This window comes from Cetorhinus maximus, unplaced genomic scaffold (genome assembly GCF_964194155.1).
Source record: "Cetorhinus maximus unplaced genomic scaffold, sCetMax3.hap1.1 HAP1_SCAFFOLD_468, whole genome shotgun sequence".
NCBI lineage: Eukaryota > Metazoa > Chordata > Chondrichthyes > Lamniformes > Cetorhinidae > Cetorhinus > Cetorhinus maximus.
The window spans coordinates 164,055-181,293 of record NW_027596411.1 but is presented as its reverse complement, the minus strand read 5'-3'; the positions used below and the strand labels follow the sequence as shown (position 1 = coordinate 181,293).

Here is a 17,239-nt window from a genome sequence, read left to right as displayed (position 1 = left end):
GGTACAGTGTAGAGGGAGCTTTACTCTGTATCTAACCCCGTGCTGTACCTGTCCTGGGAGTGTTTGATGATGACAGAGTAGAGGGAGCTTTACTCTGTATCCAACCCTGTGCTACATCTGTCCTGGTGTGTTTGATGGGGACAGTGTAGAGGAAGCTTTACTCTATATCTTACCCCGTGCTGTACCTGTCCTGGGAGTGTTTGCTGGGGACGGTGTAGAGGGAGCTTTACCCTGTATTTAAACCCGTGCTGCACCTACCCTGCGCGTGTTAGATGTGGACGGTGTACAGGGAGCATTAGTCTGTATCTAACCCAGTGCTATACCATCCCTGGGATTGTTTGATGGGGACACTGTAGAGGGAGCTTTACTCTGTATCTAAACCCGTGATATACATGTCCCGGGAGTGTATGATGGGTACAGTGTAGAAGGAGCTTTACTCTATTTCTAACCCCGTGCTGTATCTATCCTGGGAGTGTTTGATGGGGAAAGTGTAGAGGGACCTTACTCTGTAACTAAACCCATGCTGTGACTGTACTGGGAGTGTTTGATGGGGACAGTGTAGAGGGATCTCTAATCTGTATCTAACCCCGTGCTGTATCTGTCCAGGGAGTGATTGATGGGGACAGTGTATATGGAGATTTACTCTGTATCTAACCCCGTGCTGTACCTGCACTGGTAGTGTTTGATGGGGACAGTGTAGAGGGAGCTTTACTCTGTATCTAAACCCGTGCTGTACCTGTCCTGGGAGTGTTTGATGGGGACAGTGTAGAGGGAACTGTAATCTGTCTCTTACACCGTGCAGTAACTGTCCAGGGAGTGTTTGATGGGGACAGTGTAGAGGGAGATTTACTCTGTATCTCACCCCGTGCTGTACCTGTCCTGGGATTGTTTGAAGGGAACAGTGTAGAGGGAGCTTTACTTTTTATCTAACACCGTGCTGTACCTGCCCTGGGAGTGTTTGATGGGGACAGTGTAGAGGGAGCTTTACTCTGTATCTAACCCCGGGTTATACCTGTCCTGGGAGTGTTTGATGGGGACTGTATAGAGGGAGATTTACACTGTATCTAACCCCGTGCTGTACCTGTCCTGGGAGTATTTGATGGGGACAGAGTAGAGGGAACTTTACTCTGTATCAACCCCGCACTGTACCTGCACTTGGAGTGTTTGATCGGGACAATGTAGAGGAAGCTTTACTCTGTATCTAATCCCGTGCCGTACCTGCTCTTGGAGTGTTTGATGGGGACAGTGTAGAGAGAGCTTTACTCTGTATCTAACCCCGTGCTGTACCTGCCCTGGGAGTGTTTGATGGGGACAGTGTAGAGGGAGCTTTACTCTGTATCTAACCCTGTGCTGTACATGCCCTGGGAGTGTTTGATGGGGACAGTGTAGAGGGAGCTTTACTCTGTATCTAGCCCCATGACTTCCCTGCCCTGGGAGTGTTTGATGGGGACAGTGTGGAGGGAGTTTTACTCTGTATCTAAGCCCGTGCGGTGCCTGTACAAGGAGTGTTTGATGGGGACTTTGTAGAGGGAGCTTTACTCTGTATCTAACTCCGTGCTGTACCTATCCTGGGAGTGTTTGATGGGGACTGTGTAGAGGGAACTTTACTCTGTATCTAACCCCGTGCTGTACCTGCCCTGGGAGTGTTTGATGGGGACTGTGTAGAGGGAACTTTACTCTGTATCAAACCCCTTGATGTAGCTGCCCTGGGAGAATTTGATGGGGACAGTGTAGAGGGAGCTTTACTCTGTATCTAACCCCGTGCTGGACCTGACCTGGGAGTGTTTGTTGGGGACAGTGTAGAGGCAGCTTTACTCTGTATCTAACCCCTTGCTGTACCTGCCCTGGGAGTGTTGGATGGGGACAGTGTAGAGGGAGCATTACTCTGTATCTAACCCCGTGCTGAACCTGCCCTGGGAGTGTTTGATGGGGACAGTGTAGAGGGAGCTTTACTCTGTATCTAACCCTGTGCTGTACCTGTCCAGGGACTGTTTGATGGGCACAATGAACGGGGAGCTTTACTCTGTATCTAACGCCATGACTTCCCTGCCCTGGTAGTGTTTCATGGGGACGGTGTAGAGGGAGTTTTACTCTGTATCTAAGCCCGTGCGGTACCTGTACAAGGAGTGTTTGATGGGGACGTTGTAGAGGGAGCTTTACTCTGTATCTAACTCCGTGCTGTACCTGTCCTGGGAGTGTTTGATGGGGAATGTGTAGAGGGAGCATTTCTCTGTATCTAACCCCTTGTTGTATCTGTCCTGGGAGTGTTTGATGCGGACAGTGTAGAGGGAACTTTAAACTGTAACTAAACCCGTGCTGTACCTGCCCTGGAAGTGTTTGATGGGTACGGTGTAGAGGGAGCTATAGACTATATCTAACCCTGTGCTGTACCTGTCCTGGGAGTGTTTGATGGGGACAGTGTAGAGGGAGCTTTGCTCTGTATCTAACACCGTGCTGTAACTGTCCTGGAAGTGTTTGATGATGACAGTGTAGAGGGAGCTTTACTCTGTATCTAACCCCGTGCTGTATCTGTCCTGGGAGTGTTTGATGGGGACAGTGTAGAGGGAGCTTTGCTCTGTATCTAACCCCCTGCTGTTCCTGTCCTGCGAGTGTTTGTTGGGGACAGTGTAGAGGGAGCTTTACTCTGTATCTAACCCCGTGCTGTACCTGCCCTGGGAGTGTTTGATGTGGATAGTGTAGATGGAGCTTTACTCTGTTTCTAACCCTGTGCTGTATCTGCCCTGGGAGTGGTTTATGTGTACAGTGTAGAGGGAGCATTACTCTGTATCTAACCACGTGCTGTACCTGTCCTGGGTGTGTTTGATGGGGACAGTGTAGAGGGAGCTTTACTCTGTATCTAACCCCGTGCTGTACCTGTCCTGGAAGTGTTTGATGATGACAGTGTAGAGGGAGCTTTACTCTGTATCTAACCCCGTGCTGTATCTGTCCTGGGAGTGTTTGATGGGGACAGTGTAGAGGGAGCTTTGCTCTGTATCTAACACCGTGCTGTAACTGTCCTGGGAGTGTTTGATGGGGACAGTGTAGAGGGAGCTTTACTCTGTATCTAACCACGTGCTGTACCTGCCCTGGGAGTGTTGGATGGGGACAGTGTAGAGGGAGCATTACTCTGTATCTAACCCCGTGCTGAACCTGTCCTGGGAGTGTTTGATGGGGACAGTGTAGAGGGAGCTTTACTCTGTATCTAACCCTGTGCTGTACCTGTCCAGGGACTGTTTGATGGGCACAATGAACGGGGAGCTTTACTCTGTATCTAACGCCATGACTTCCCTGCCCTGGTAGTGTTTCATGGGGACGGTGTAGAGGGAGTTTTACTCTGTATCTAAGCCCGTGCGGTACCTGTACAAGGAGTGTTTGATGGGGACGTTGTAGAGGGAGCTTTACTCTGTATCTAACTCCGTGCTGTACCTGTCCTGGGAGTGTTTGATGGGGAATGTGTAGATGGAGCATTTCTCTGTATCTAACCCCTTGTTGTATCTGTCCTGGGAGTGTTTGATGCGGACAGTGTAGAGGGAACTTTAAACTGTAACTAAACCCGTGCTGTACCTGCCCTGGAAGTGTTTGATGGGTACGGTGTAGAGGGAGCTATAGACTATATCTAACCCTGTGCTGTACCTGTCCTGGGAGTGTTTGATGGGGACAGTGTAGAGGGAGCTTTGCTCTGTATCTAACACCGTGCTGTAACTGTCCTGGAAGTGTTTGATGATGACAGTGTAGAGGGAGCTTTACTCTGTATCTAACCCCGTGCTGTATCTGTCCTGGGAGTGTTTGATGGGGACAGTGTAGAGGGAGCTTTGCTCTGTATCTAACCCCCTGCTGTTCCTGTCCTGCGAGTGTTTGTTGGGGACAGTGTAGAGGGAGCTTTACTCTGTATCTAACCCCGTGCTGTACCTGCCCTGGGAGTGTTTGATGTGGATAGTGTAGATGGAGCTTTACTCTGTTTCTAACCCTGTGCTGTATCTGCCCTGGGAGTGGTTTATGTGTACAGTGTAGAGGGAGCTTTACTCTGTATCTAACCACGTGCTGTACCTGTCCTGGGTGTGTTTGATGGGGACAGTGTAGAGGGAGCTTTACTCTGTATCTAACCCCGTGCTGTACCTGTCCTGGAAGTGTTTGATGATGACAGTGTAGAGGGAGCTTTACTCTGTATCTAACCCCGTGCTGTATCTGTCCTGGGAGTGTTTGATGGGGACAGTGTAGAGGGAGCTTTGCTCTGTATCTAACACCGTGCTGTAACTGTCCTGGGAGTGTTTGATGGGGACAGTGTAGAGGGAGCTTTACTCTGTATCTAACCACGTGCTGTACCTGTCCTGGGAGTGTTTGATGGGCACAGTGTAGAGGGATCTTTACTCTGTATCTAACCCCGTGCTGTACCTGCCCTCGGAGTGTTTTTGTGAGTCCATTTTTTATGAGGTGCTTGATTGTGCTGTACTGTACCTTTGTAGTTGGCTGATATCTTCCTGTTTATATAGAAGTCCTAGACTGTGCAGATGCCGGTGACTGCTATGGTGGTTATATTGATCGTGCTTTCTACAATATGATCAGAAAGGGTGAGTGACAACTCTGAAACAAAGGCGCGTCTTTCACGGAACTTCCCTAAGCTCAGCCATTTATGTACCAACTAATACCCCTTGCAGCACAATCCTACTGGGGACGAGGGATTTCAGTTCATGTGGGGAGACTGGAGAAACCGGGATTGTTCTCCTTGGAGCAGAGCAGGTTAAGGGGGAGATTTAATCGAGGCGTTCAAAACCATGAGGGGTTTGGATTGGGTAAACAAGGGGTAACTGTTTCCCTGTGGCAGGAGGGTCGGTAACCAGAGGGGGCACAGGTTGAAGAGAATCGGCAAAAGTTCCAGCGGTGAGGGGCAGAGAGGGGAATATTTTTCTTACGCGGCGAGTGGTGGTGGTCTGGAAGGCGCTGCCTGAAAGGGCGGCGGAAGCAGATTCAATCGGGACTTTCCAGAAGGGGAATTGGATAAACTCTTGAAGGGGAAATGTTTACAGCTGTCACAGGAGGTTAGCAAGCACAATGGCAGGGGTAAGAAGTGATTGGATGTTGGTGCAGACTTGGCTGACATACGGGGCTGGAGAGATTTGGACGGGCACAGGTGAATGGGCAACGGGAGGTGTCTGTTCCCCTTCAGCTCCCCTTTGCCCCAACCCCACTCCGGGTTTTACGAATTCCCTGGGTGCCAAGGTGGAGATTGGCCACCCTCCATCTTGACAGAGATCAGTCACATGACCCTGACCCCAACCCCCACATGTGTGGAGTCCATTTTACATCAAGATGCATCAATGATTGTCTGGCGGGCAGCCATGGCTTAAAAATGACCGCGCTTTTTGTTGTGTCTCGTAGGCTTCATGCGTGAGGAAGACTATAAGTACAAAGGAAATGTTGGCGCCTGTCACATTATCAATGACGAAATTGTGGTGAAGGTTAAGGGTTGCGAGTTCCTGGTGGACGACGAGTCCGGTAAGTCTGACCCCGCGTTGCCAGGGCCGCGATTTGTCAGAGGTGGCAGGGGGTCTCCATCCGGCAAGGCCCAAGGCCCAAGGCCCAAGGCCCCGGCTGACAGCCCAATCAGCAGGGCTGGCGGCTCAGCAGCGCCGCCGCTGGCGGTGGCTACTGCTGGGACTGCACCTGGAGGACGAGGCGATGTCCTCAAGGGCCCGGGCCCCTCAGTTGTGAGCGGCCTGCGGATGCCAGGGCCGGTCGGGCAGTCCGCGAGGGGGTTGGGCCGAGGAGGAGGGGGTGGGGGGTGGCGGTGGGGGGGTGTTGCGGTCCCTGAGGACAGGCAGCCTATTTGGGTGGGCCCCTTCCTAGGCTTAAGGGCGCCCAAAGGTGCCACCCACACCTCCGCCAGCTGGGGAATCTGCCAGTGTTACCCTGGCCATCGCCCCACATGGCACAGGCCCCCTGAAGCTGGTAACACGCCAGCAGCGACCGTAAGAGACCCTTAATCGGCCTTTTAAGCGGCTCAATTCGGGATCTGAGGGGCTGTGAAGTTCTTGAGACAGGAAATTATATATTCCGCCAGAGATATTTAGAATTGGGCTGTTGAACGTGTATCCTTTAATAACTCTTCCTAGCAGACTCCCTCTGCTGGTACATGTGTGTACGGTGGCCTCAAGTACACAAAATGCACAGTGCAACTTTCAATACGCTACACGTGGGCAGCTCGTCCTCCACCTTCCCCTAGTAGAGGTTGCGGGTTTGGAAGGTGCTGTCAAAGGAGACTCGATGCATTAATGTTTGATACCAATTTCATTACAGCAATGAAACAGTATGTGGCGCTCAATGGGACCATCACTACCCTGGTAAATATGAAACAATTACAGGTCAGTAGATGCAGGACACTGCCAAAATCCAACTCAAACCTCCTCCAGGGTCATGTGTATGGGGATATTTAGAAGCTGGGATCGTTCTCCTTCGAGCAGAGAAGGTTAAGGGGGAGATTTAATCGAGGCGCCCGACATCTTGAGGGGTTTTGGACAGAGTAAATGAGGGGAAACTGTTCCCAGTGGCAGGAGGGTCGGTAACCAGAGGGGGACACACAGCTGTAGTGTGGAATTCAAGAACATGAATTTCTACGGCACCTTTTATAGGATATCCCAAAGAGTTTCATAGCCAATGGAGCACTTTTTTGAAGTGTGGTCACTGTTGTCAAGGAGAAAAGGCAGCAGCCAATTTGCGCACAGCAAGATCCCACAACCAGCAATGTGACGATGCCTCAGATCCTCTGTTTTCTCAGTGAAGCTGGCTGAGGGGAAATTATTGTCCCCAGCACACTCGGGAGATCTACAACCCCCCCCCCCACCCCCCCGCTGATCTTCCAACAATGCAGCACTCCCTCAGTACTGACCCTCCGACAGTGCAGCACTCCCTCAGTACTGACCCTCCGACAGCACAGCACTCCCTCAGTACTGACCCTCCAACAGTGCGGCACTCCCTCAATACTGATCCTCCGACAGTGCAGCACTCCCTCAGTACTGACCCTCCGACAGTGCAGCACTCCCTCAGTACTGACCCTCCGACAGCACAGCACTCCCTCAGTACTGACCCTCCGACAGTGCGGCACTCCCTCAGTACTGACCCTCCAACAGTGCGGCACTCCCTCAATACTGATCCTCCGACAGTGCAGCACTCCCTCAGTACTGACCCTCCGACAGTGCGGCACTCTCTCAGCATTGACCCTCCGACAGTACGGCACTCCCTCAGTACTGACCCTCCAACAGTGCAGCTCTCCCTCAGTACTGACCCTCCAACAGTACGGCACACCCTCAGTACTGACCCTCCAACAGTGCAGCTCTCCCTCAGTACTGACCCTTCAACAGTGCAGCTCTCCCTCAGTACTGACCCTCCGACAGTGCAGCACTCCCTCAGTACTGACCCTCCAACAGTGTGGCACTCCCTCAGTACCAACCCTCCGACAGTGTGGCACTCCCTGACCCTCCGACAGTGCAACACTCCCTCAGTACTGACCCTCCGACAGTGCAGCACTCCCTCAGTACTGACCCTCCGACAGTGCAGCACTCCCTCAGTACTGACCCTCCGACAGTGCAGCGCTCCCTCAGTACTGACCCTCCGACAGTGCAACGCTCCCTCAGTACTGACCCTCTGACAGTGCAGCACTCCCTCAGTACTGACCCATCGACAGTGCAGCACTCCCTCAGTACTGACCCTCCGACAGTGCAGCACTCCCTCAGTACTGACACTCTGACGGTGCAGCACTCCCTCAGTACTGACACTCTGACGGTGCAGCACTCCCTCAGTACTGATCCTCTGACAGTGCAGCACTCCCTCACTACTGACCCTCCGACTGTGCAGCGCTCCCTCAGTACTGACCCTCCGACAGTGCAACGCTCCCTCAGTACTGACCCTCTGACAGTGCAGCACTCCCTCAGTACTGACCCATCGACAGTGCAGCACTCCCTCAGTACTGACACTCTGACGGTGCAGCACTCCCTCAGTACTGATCCTCTGACAGTGCAGCACTCCCTCAGTACTGACCATGCGACACTCCTTCAGCTCAGGCGCTGCGGGTGTCGGCCTGGATCACGGAGCACAGGACTCTGGAGTGGGACTCGAACCCACAACTTTCTGACACCGAGATGAGAGAGGGGCCTCTCCACTGAGCTACAGCTGACGCATCCTCGAGGATGTGCCCCTCTCCGGCCCCACAGACCTCTGAGATCACTGCGCTCCGCCAATTCCGGACTCTTGGGTGTCCGCGATTTTAATCGCCCCACCATCGGCGGCCGTGCCTTCAGCTGCCTGAGGGCCCTGAGCTCCGAAACTCCCTCCCTAAAACCTCTCCGCCCCTCTCTCTCTCGCCTCCTTTAAAGCCCTCCTTGAAACCGACCTCTTTGTCCGAGCTTTTCCTCGCCTGTCCCTAACATGTCCCAACATTGCAACGCTTCTGAATTTTTTCATTTCTTGTGAAGAGCTAAGGAACGTACAGAGAGCGGGGGGTTAAATTTTGCTTGATAACACCCCTGTGAAGCACCCTGGCACATTTCACTGCGTTGACGGTGCTAGACAAATGCAAAGTGGTGTTGTTAATGGCTCTAGCAGTTGGAGATTTCTGATATTTAGCCTCAGTGTCTTTCAGGTTGAAAAAGACGCGTGTAAATGTTGGTTGTCAGGGACATGGTCGATTTCCACGGTTGCCATCATCCTCTTGTTCTTGTCTACCCTCCAGAATTACAAGAGGGGCATTATCAGATCCAACTGCCCCCCTGACACAACAGATCACGCAGTGTTAATCGTTGGCTACGGTGTAGGTATGTATCTTGGCGCGCTCTCTCACTAAGCTGCTCCGCGTGCCCAATCGACCCTCTTCCCCAACACCCCCCCAACAAAAAAAAGGTGAAATCAAATCCAGTCTGCCCCTCTGCAAGAGGGCGCCGGGCCCAACTACCTGGTCCTGGCCTTCACCCCCACCCCAGAGTGAATCTCCACCCCCCACTCTCCCCCCACCACCGCCCACCCGAGCCTCTCTGCACTTAGCCCCCGAGTTGGCCAAGCACTATGTGCCCTGCTTCACCCTCCTGCCAAAAGATACTGGAAAAACTGCGGCGATTATGGTCAAAGCAAAAAAAAACAATACCGCGGAGGCCGGGAATCTGAAATAAGGGACACAGAGGATGCTGGGAAAAACGCAGGCCTGACCGCATCTGTGGAGGGAGAAACGGAGTTAACTTTTCGAGTCCGTATGACTCTTCTTCAGATCTCCAAAACGTGAACTCTCTCTCTCTCTCTCTGCTGTCAGAAGTGCCGAGTTTTTTTCCAGCATTTTCCGTTTCCATCGCGGGTCCTTGTTATCCCTGTAGCTGCTTGACGACGTCGTGAGAACGAGCAGGAGTAGGCCCCTCGAGCCTAAGCCGCCATTTAATAAGGTCAAGGCCGGACCTGTTACAGCCTCAGCTGCACTTTCCCCCTTCCTTCACCCACACCCACCCCCCCAATAACCCTTGACCCTCCCAACTTGGTGACCCGCCACCAGATTTCAAAGTGGTCCAGGCTTTGGGTAGTCAAGGCCGGGCCTCCATTGACTAATGGAGCGGAACTACCGCCCTGAGGAAGACGTGGGATTGTTCATCATCAACCTTTTTTTTAATATAGTTCGCTGGTGGGGGGGATGTTGGCCGGACCAGCATTTATTGCCCATCCCTAATTGCCCCTCGTTCAGAGGGCATTTTATTAAGAGTCAACCACATTGGCTGTGTGGAGGTCTGAAGTCACACGTAGGCCCAGACCGGGTGAGGACGCCAGATTTCCCTTCCCCTAAAGGGGACATCAGCGAACCAGATAGGAGTTTTTTTTAACGACAGTCGATGACCTGGTGACCGTTGGACTTTTAACTCCAGTTATTTATTGAATAAAAATCCCACCGCCTGCCAGTGGCGGGATTTGAACCTGGATCCCCCCCCCCACCACCCCCCCCACCCCGAGCGTTAGGCCGGGTCTATGGAACACTGGCCCCCCCCAGCGTCGACGCCGCGATCCCACAAACAGGAATGAGCTGACTTTAACGGTTTGGTAAATCTGCTTCCGACAGAGTCCCGAGGCCCCTACTGGATTGTCAAGAACAGCTGGGGAGAATCCTGGGGTGAGAAGGTGAGTGAAAGCCCCCCGGGCAACGCTGTGCGGACGGATTTTCAGTCGGATGCCCTTTAAGTGATCGCCAGCGATGTTAAACTTACCCCCTCCGCCTGAGAGCAGCCCCCTTTAAGTCCCCGGCCTGTGCTGACCCCTTGCGTCCTCCTCCCATCCCCTTTGTGTTATTCATCAGGCTCGGGGCCTACACCTGGGGGGGAGGTTTTTTAAACGCAGCCACCAGGAAGGATCGCCCCCCCCCACCCCCCAAGAGAACAAGCCCTCAGTCCCCAGGCGGAGAGGTGGAGAGGCTTCTGCATTTCTATAGAGCCCCTCAGGGCCTGGCTCGGGACGCGCCCGTCGCCCTTGTGAAGCCAGCGAAGTGCTCGGGGAAGGGCAGGCCGCCTGTTGGGGCGCGGGGAGCCCGGCAGCCGATTAGCGCACAGCAAGCTCCCACAAACAGCCCCCCGGGGGAGTGGGGGACCAGGTCAGGTGATCGGTGTTTTACGATGATGTTCGCTGAAAGGTTGGTCCCCAGGGCACCGGGCAGCACTCGTTCAGCACCTCGGAAAACGGAGCCGTTTGCAATCCTTAACACAGCAGAGGCACATTAGGGACTCCTTTGCACCTTGCTGCTGAAAGGCAGCAGCGCCAACAGTGCAGCACTCCCTCAGTACTGACCCTCCGACAGTGCAGCACTCCCTCAGTACTGACCCTCTGACAGTGCAGCACTCCCTCAGTACTGACCCTCCGACAGTGCAGCGATCCCTCAGTACTGACCCTCCGACAGTGCAGCACTCCCTCAGTACTGACCCTCCGACAGTGCAGCGCTCCCTCGGTACTGACCCTCCGACAGGGCAGCTCTCCCTCAGTACCAACCCTCCGACAGTGCAGCGCTCCCTCAGTACTGACCCTCCGACAGTGCAGCACTCCCTCAGTACTGACCCTCCGACAGTGCAGCACTCCCTCAGTAATGACGCTGTAATTGTCCGCCTGAATTATTCGCTCGAGTCCTTGAAACCCCCACATTGTGGAGTATGACATCTTGACTAAGACAAAAGTATTGTTGTAATGTATTAAACATCCCCACAACCAATCAGCGAATGACACAGCCATTCAAATCGCAGGAGGCCATTCGGCCCAGACCAGCAGTTGCACCGTTCCGAGGGCTCATCTCGAACCTAACTCTATATTCCCGGCTATTCCCCAGATCCCTTAATACCTCTGGTGGACAAACACCGGTCACCCCAGGACATGGGGGAGAAATCTCACTGCACTACTTTCAATAGTTCACATGGGATCTTTTACGCCCATTTCACCCTAATGTCACAACTGAACGTTAGCAAATAGGATAGTACAACATTCCCACAATACTGACCCTCCGACAGTACAGCACTCCCTCAGTACGGACCCTCCGACAGTGCAGCACTCCCTCAGTACTGACACTCCGACAGTGCAGCACTCCCTCAGTACGGACCCTCCGACAGTGCAGCACTCCCTCAGTACTGACCCTCTGACAGTGTAGCACTCCCTCAGTACTGACCCTCCGACAGTGCAGCACTCCCTCAGTACTGACCCTCCGACAGTGCAGCACTCCCTCAGTACTGACCCTCCGACAGTGCAGCACTCCCTCAGTACTGACCCTCCGACAGTGCAGCACACCCTCAGTACTGACCCTCCGACAGTGCAGCACTCCCTCATTACTGACCCTCCGACAGTTCAGCACTCCCTCATTACTGACCCTCCGACAGTGCAGCACTCCCTCAATACTGATCCTCCGACAGTTCAGCACTGCCTCATTACTGACCCTCCGACAGTGCAGCACTCCCTCAGTACTGACCCTCCAACAGTGCAGCACTCCCTCAGGACTGACCCTCCGACAGTGCAGCACTCCCTCAGGACTGACCCTCCGACAGTGCAGCACTCCCTCAGTACTGACACTCCGACAGTGTAGCTCTCCCTCAGTACTCACCCTCGGACAGTGCAGCACTCCCTCAGTACTGACCCTCCGACAGTGCAGCACTCCCTCAGTACTGACCCTCCAACAGTTCAGAAATCCCTCAGTACTGACCCTCAGACAGTGCAGCACTCCCTCAGGACTGACCCTCCGACAGTGCAGCACTCCCTCAGTACTGACCCTCCGACAGTGCAGCACTCCCTCAGCACCTACCCCCCGACAGTGCAGCACTCCCTCAGTACTGACCCTCCGACAGTGCAGCACTCCCTCAGTACTGACCCTCCGACAGTGCAGCACTCCCTCAGTACTGACCCTCCGACAGTGGAGCTCTCCCTCAGTACTGACCCTCTGACAGTGCAGCACTCCCTCAGTACTGACCCTCCGACAGTGCAGCGCTCCCTCAGTGCTTACCCTCCGACAGTGCAGCACTCCCTCAGTACTGACCCTCGGACAGTGCAGCACTCCCTCAGTACTGACCCTCCGACAGCGCATCACTCCTTCAGTACTGACACTCCGACAGTGCAGCTCTCCCTCAGTACTGACCCTCTGACAGTGCAGCACTCCCTCACTACTGACCCTCTGACAGTACAGCACTCCGTCAGTACTGACCCTCCGACAGTGCAGCGCTCCCTCAGTACTGACCCTCTGACAGTGCAGCACTCCCTCAGTACTGACCCTCCGACAGTGCAGCACTCCCTCAGTACTGACCCTCCGACAGTGCGGCACTCCCTGAGTACTAACCCTCCGACAGTGAAGCATTCCCTCAGTAGTGATTCTCCGACAGTCCGGCACTCACTCAGTACTGACCCTCCGACAGTGCAGCACTCCCTCAGTACTGACCCTCCGACAGTGCATCGCTCCCTCAGAACTGAACCTCTGACAGTGCAGCACTGCCTCAGGACTGACCCTCTGACAGTGCAGCACTCCCTCAGTACTGACCCTCCGAAAGTGCAGCACTACCTCAGTACTGACCCTCTGACAGTGCAGCACCCTCTCAGTACTGGCTCTCCGACAGTGCAGCACTCCCTCAGCATTGACCCTCCTACAGTTTATCACTCCCTCAGTACTGACCCGCCGACAGTGCAGCACTCCCTCAGTACTGACCCTCCAACAGTGCAGCATTCCCTCAGTACTGACCCTCCGACAGAGCAGCACTCCCTCAGTACTGACCCTCCAACAGTGCTGCATTCCCTCAGTACTGATCCTCCGAGAATGCAGCGCTCCCTCAGTGCTGACCCTCCAAAAGCGCAGAACTCCCTCAGTACTGACCCTCCGACAGTGCAGAACTCCCTCAGCACTGACCCTCTGACAGTGCAGCACTCCCTCAGTACTGACCTTCCGACAATGCAGCACTCCCTCAGTACTGACCCTCCAACAGTGCTGCACTCCCTCAGTACTGACCCTCCGACAGTGCTGCACTCCCTCAGTACTGACCCTCCGACAGTGCTGCAGTCCCTCAGTACTGACCCTCCGGCAGTGCAGCACTCCCTCAGTAATGACGCTGTAATTGTCCGCCTGAATTATTCGCTCGAGTCCTTGAAACCCCCACATTGTGGAGTATGACATCTTGACTAAGACAAAAGTGTTGTTGTAATGTATTAAACATCCCCACAACCAATCAGCGAATGACACAGCCATTCAAATCGCAGGAGGCCATTCGGCCCAGACCAGCAGTTGCACCGTTCCGAGGGCTCATCTCGAACCTAACTCTATATTCCCGGCTATTCCCCAGATCCCTTAATACCTCTGGTGGACAAAAACCGGTCACCCCAGGACATGGGGGAGAAATGTCACTGCACTATTTTCAATAGTTCACATGGGATCTTTTACACCCATTTCACCCTAATGTCACAACTGAACGTTAGCAAATAGGATAGTACAACATTCCCACAATACTGACCCTCCGACAGTACAGCACTCCCTCAGTACGGACCCTCCGACAGTGCAGCACTCCCTCAGTACTGACCCTCCGACAGTGCAGCACTCCCTCAGTACGGACCCTCCGACAGTGCAGCACTCCCTCAGTACTGACCCTCTGACAGTGTAGCACTCCCTCAGTACTGACCCTCCGACAGTGCAGCACTCCCTCAGTACTGACCCTCCGACAGTGCAGCACTCCCTCAGTACTGACCCTCCGACAGTGCAGCACTCCCTCAGTACTGACCCTCCGACAGTGCAGCACACCCTCAGTACTGACCCTCCGACAGTGCAGCACTCCCTCATTACTGACCCTCCGACAGTTCAGCACTCCCTCATTACTGACCCTCCGACAGTGCAGCACTCCCTCAATACTGATCCTCCGACAGTTCAGCACTGCCTCATTACTGACCCTCCGACAGTGCAGCACTCCCTCAGTACTGACCCTCCAACAGTGCAGCACTCCCTCAGGACTGACCCTCCGACAGTGCAGCACTCCCTCAGGACTGACCCTCCGACAGTGCAGCACTCCCTCAGTACTGACACTCCGACAGTGTAGCTCTCCCTCAGTACTCACCCTCGGACAGTGCAGCACTCCCTCAGTACTGACCCTCCGACAGTGCAGCACTCCCTCAGTACTGACCCTCCAACAGTTCAGAAATCCCTCAGTACTGACCCTCAGACAGTGCAGCACTCCCTCAGGACTGACCCTCCGACAGTGCAGCACTCCCTCAGTACTGACCCTCCGACAGTGCAGCACTCCCTCAGCACCTACCCCCCGACAGTGCAGCACTCCCTCAGTACTGACCCTCCGACAGTGCAGCACTCCCTCAGTACTGACCCTCCGACAGTGCAGCACTCCCTCAGTACTGACCCTCCGACAGTGGAGCTCTCCCTCAGTACTGACCCTCTGACAGTGCAGCACTCCCTCAGTACTGACCCTCCGACAGTGCAGCGCTCCCTCAGTGCTTACCCTCCGACAGTGCAGCACTCCCTCAGTACTGACCCTCGGACAGTGCAGCACTCCCTCAGTACTGACCCTCCGACAGCGCATCACTCCTTCAGTACTGACACTCCGACAGTGCAGCTCTCCCTCAGTACTGACCCTCTGACAGTGCAGCACTCCCTCACTACTGACCCTCTGACAGTACAGCACTCCGTCAGTACTGACCCTCCGACAGTGCAGCGCTCCCTCAGTACTGACCCTCTGACAGTGCAGCACTCCCTCAGTACTGACCCTCCGACAGTGCAGCACTCCCTCAGTACTGACCCTCCGACAGTGCGGCACTCCCTGAGTACTAACCCTCCGACAGTGAAGCATTCCCTCAGTAGTGATTCTCCGACAGTCCGGCACTCACTCAGTACTGACCCTCCGACAGTGCATCGCTCCCTCAGAACTGAACCTCTGACAGTGCAGCACTGCCTCAGGACTGACCCTCTGACAGTGCAGCACTCCCTCAGTACTGACCCTCCGAAAGTGCAGCACTACCTCAGTACTGACCCTCTGACAGTGCAGCACTCCCTCAGTACTGACCCTCCGACAGTGCAGCACTCCCTCAGTACTGACCCTCTGACAGTGCGGCACTCCCTGAGTACTAACCCTCCGACAGTGAAGCATTCCCTCAGTAGTGATTCTCCGACAGTGCAGCACTCCCTCAGTACTGACCCTCCGACAGTGCATCGCTCCCTCAGAACTGAACCTCTGACAGTGCAGCACTGCCTCAGGACTGACCCTCTGACAGTGCAGCACTCCCTCAGTACTGACCCTCCGAAAGTGCAGCACTACCTCAGTACTGACCCTCTGACAGTGCAGCACCCTCTCAGTACTGGCTCTCCGACAGTGCAGCACTCCCTCAGCATTGACCCTCCTACAGTTTATCACTCCCTCAGTACTGACCCGCCGACAGTGCAGCACTCCCTCAGTACTGACCCTCCAACAGTGCAGCATTCCCTCAGTACTGACCCTCCGACAGAGCAGCACTCCCTCAGTACTGACCCTCCAACAGTGCTGCATTCCCTCATTACTGATCCTCCGAGAATGCAGCGCTCCCTCAGTGCTGACCCTCCAAAAGCGCAGAACTCCCTCAGTACTGACCCTTCGACAGTGCAGAACTCCCTCAGCACTGACCCTCTGACAGTGCAGCACTCCCTCAGTACTGACCTTTCGACAATGCAGAACTCCCTCAGTACTGACCCTCCAACAGTGCTGCACTCCCTCAGTACTGACCCTCCAACAGTGCTGCACTCCCTCAGTACTGACCCTCCGACAGTGCTGCAGTCCCTCAGTACTGACCCTCCGGCAGTGCAGCACTCCCTCAGTACTGACCCTCCGACAGTGCAGCACTCCTCAGTACTGACCCTCCGACAGTGCAGCGCTCCCTCAGTACTGAATTATCAACAGTGCAGCGCTCCCTCAGTGCTCACTCTCTGACAGTGCAGAGCTCCCTCAGTACTGACCCTCCGACAGCGCAGTGTTCCCACAATACTGTTCCTCTGACAATGCAGCACTCCCTCAGTGCTGACCCTGCAATAGTGCAGTGTTCCCTTAGGACTGAACCTCTGGCATTGCAGCACTCCCACTGTATTGACCCTCCAAAAGCGCAGAGCGCCCTCAGTCCTGACCGTCTGACAGTGCAAAATTCCCTCAATACTGACCCTCCGACAGTGCAGCACTCCCTCAGTACTGACCCTCCGACAGTGCAGCACTCCCTCATTCCTGACCCTCCGACAGTGCAGCACTCCCTCAGTACGGACCCTCCGACAGTGCAGCACTCCCTCAGTACTGACCCTCCGACAGTGCAGCACTCCCTCAGTACGGACCCTCCGATAGTGCAGCACTCCCTCAGTACTGACCCTCTGACAGTGGAGCACTCCCTCAGTACTGACCCTCTGACAGTGGAGCACTCCCTCAGTACTGACTCTCCAACAGTGCAGTACTGCCTCATTATTGACCGTCCGACAGGGCAGCACTCCCTCAGTACTGACCCTCCGATAGTGCAGCACTCCCTCAGTACTGACCCTCCGACAGTGCAGCACTCCCTCAGTACTGACCCTCCAACAGTGCAGCACTCCCTCAGTACTGACCCTCCGACAGTGCAGCACTCCCTCAGTACTGACCGTCCGACAGTGCAGCACTCCCTCAGTACTGACCCTCCGACAGTGCAGCACTCCCTCAGTACTGACCCTCCGACAGCGCAGTGTTCCCACAATACTGTTCCTCTGACAATGCAGCACTCCCTCAGTACT

General features: G+C 54.6%; 1 protein-coding gene across 1 annotated transcript in view; it reads left to right on the top strand.

Annotated features, from left to right (window-relative positions):
- LOC144673788 (cathepsin W-like) overlaps positions 1-17,239 on the top strand; it is a 40,561-nt gene that overhangs the window by 21,766 nt on the left and 1,556 nt on the right. The window contains exons 6-10 of the mRNA XM_078535450.1: positions 4,491-4,568; positions 5,377-5,493; positions 6,295-6,359; positions 8,723-8,804; positions 10,082-10,140. Coding sequence (XP_078391576.1) covers positions 4,491-4,568; positions 5,377-5,493; positions 6,295-6,359; positions 8,723-8,804; positions 10,082-10,140 — 401 coding nt within the window. The remainder of the gene's footprint in view (positions 1-4,490; positions 4,569-5,376; positions 5,494-6,294; positions 6,360-8,722; positions 8,805-10,081; positions 10,141-17,239) is intronic.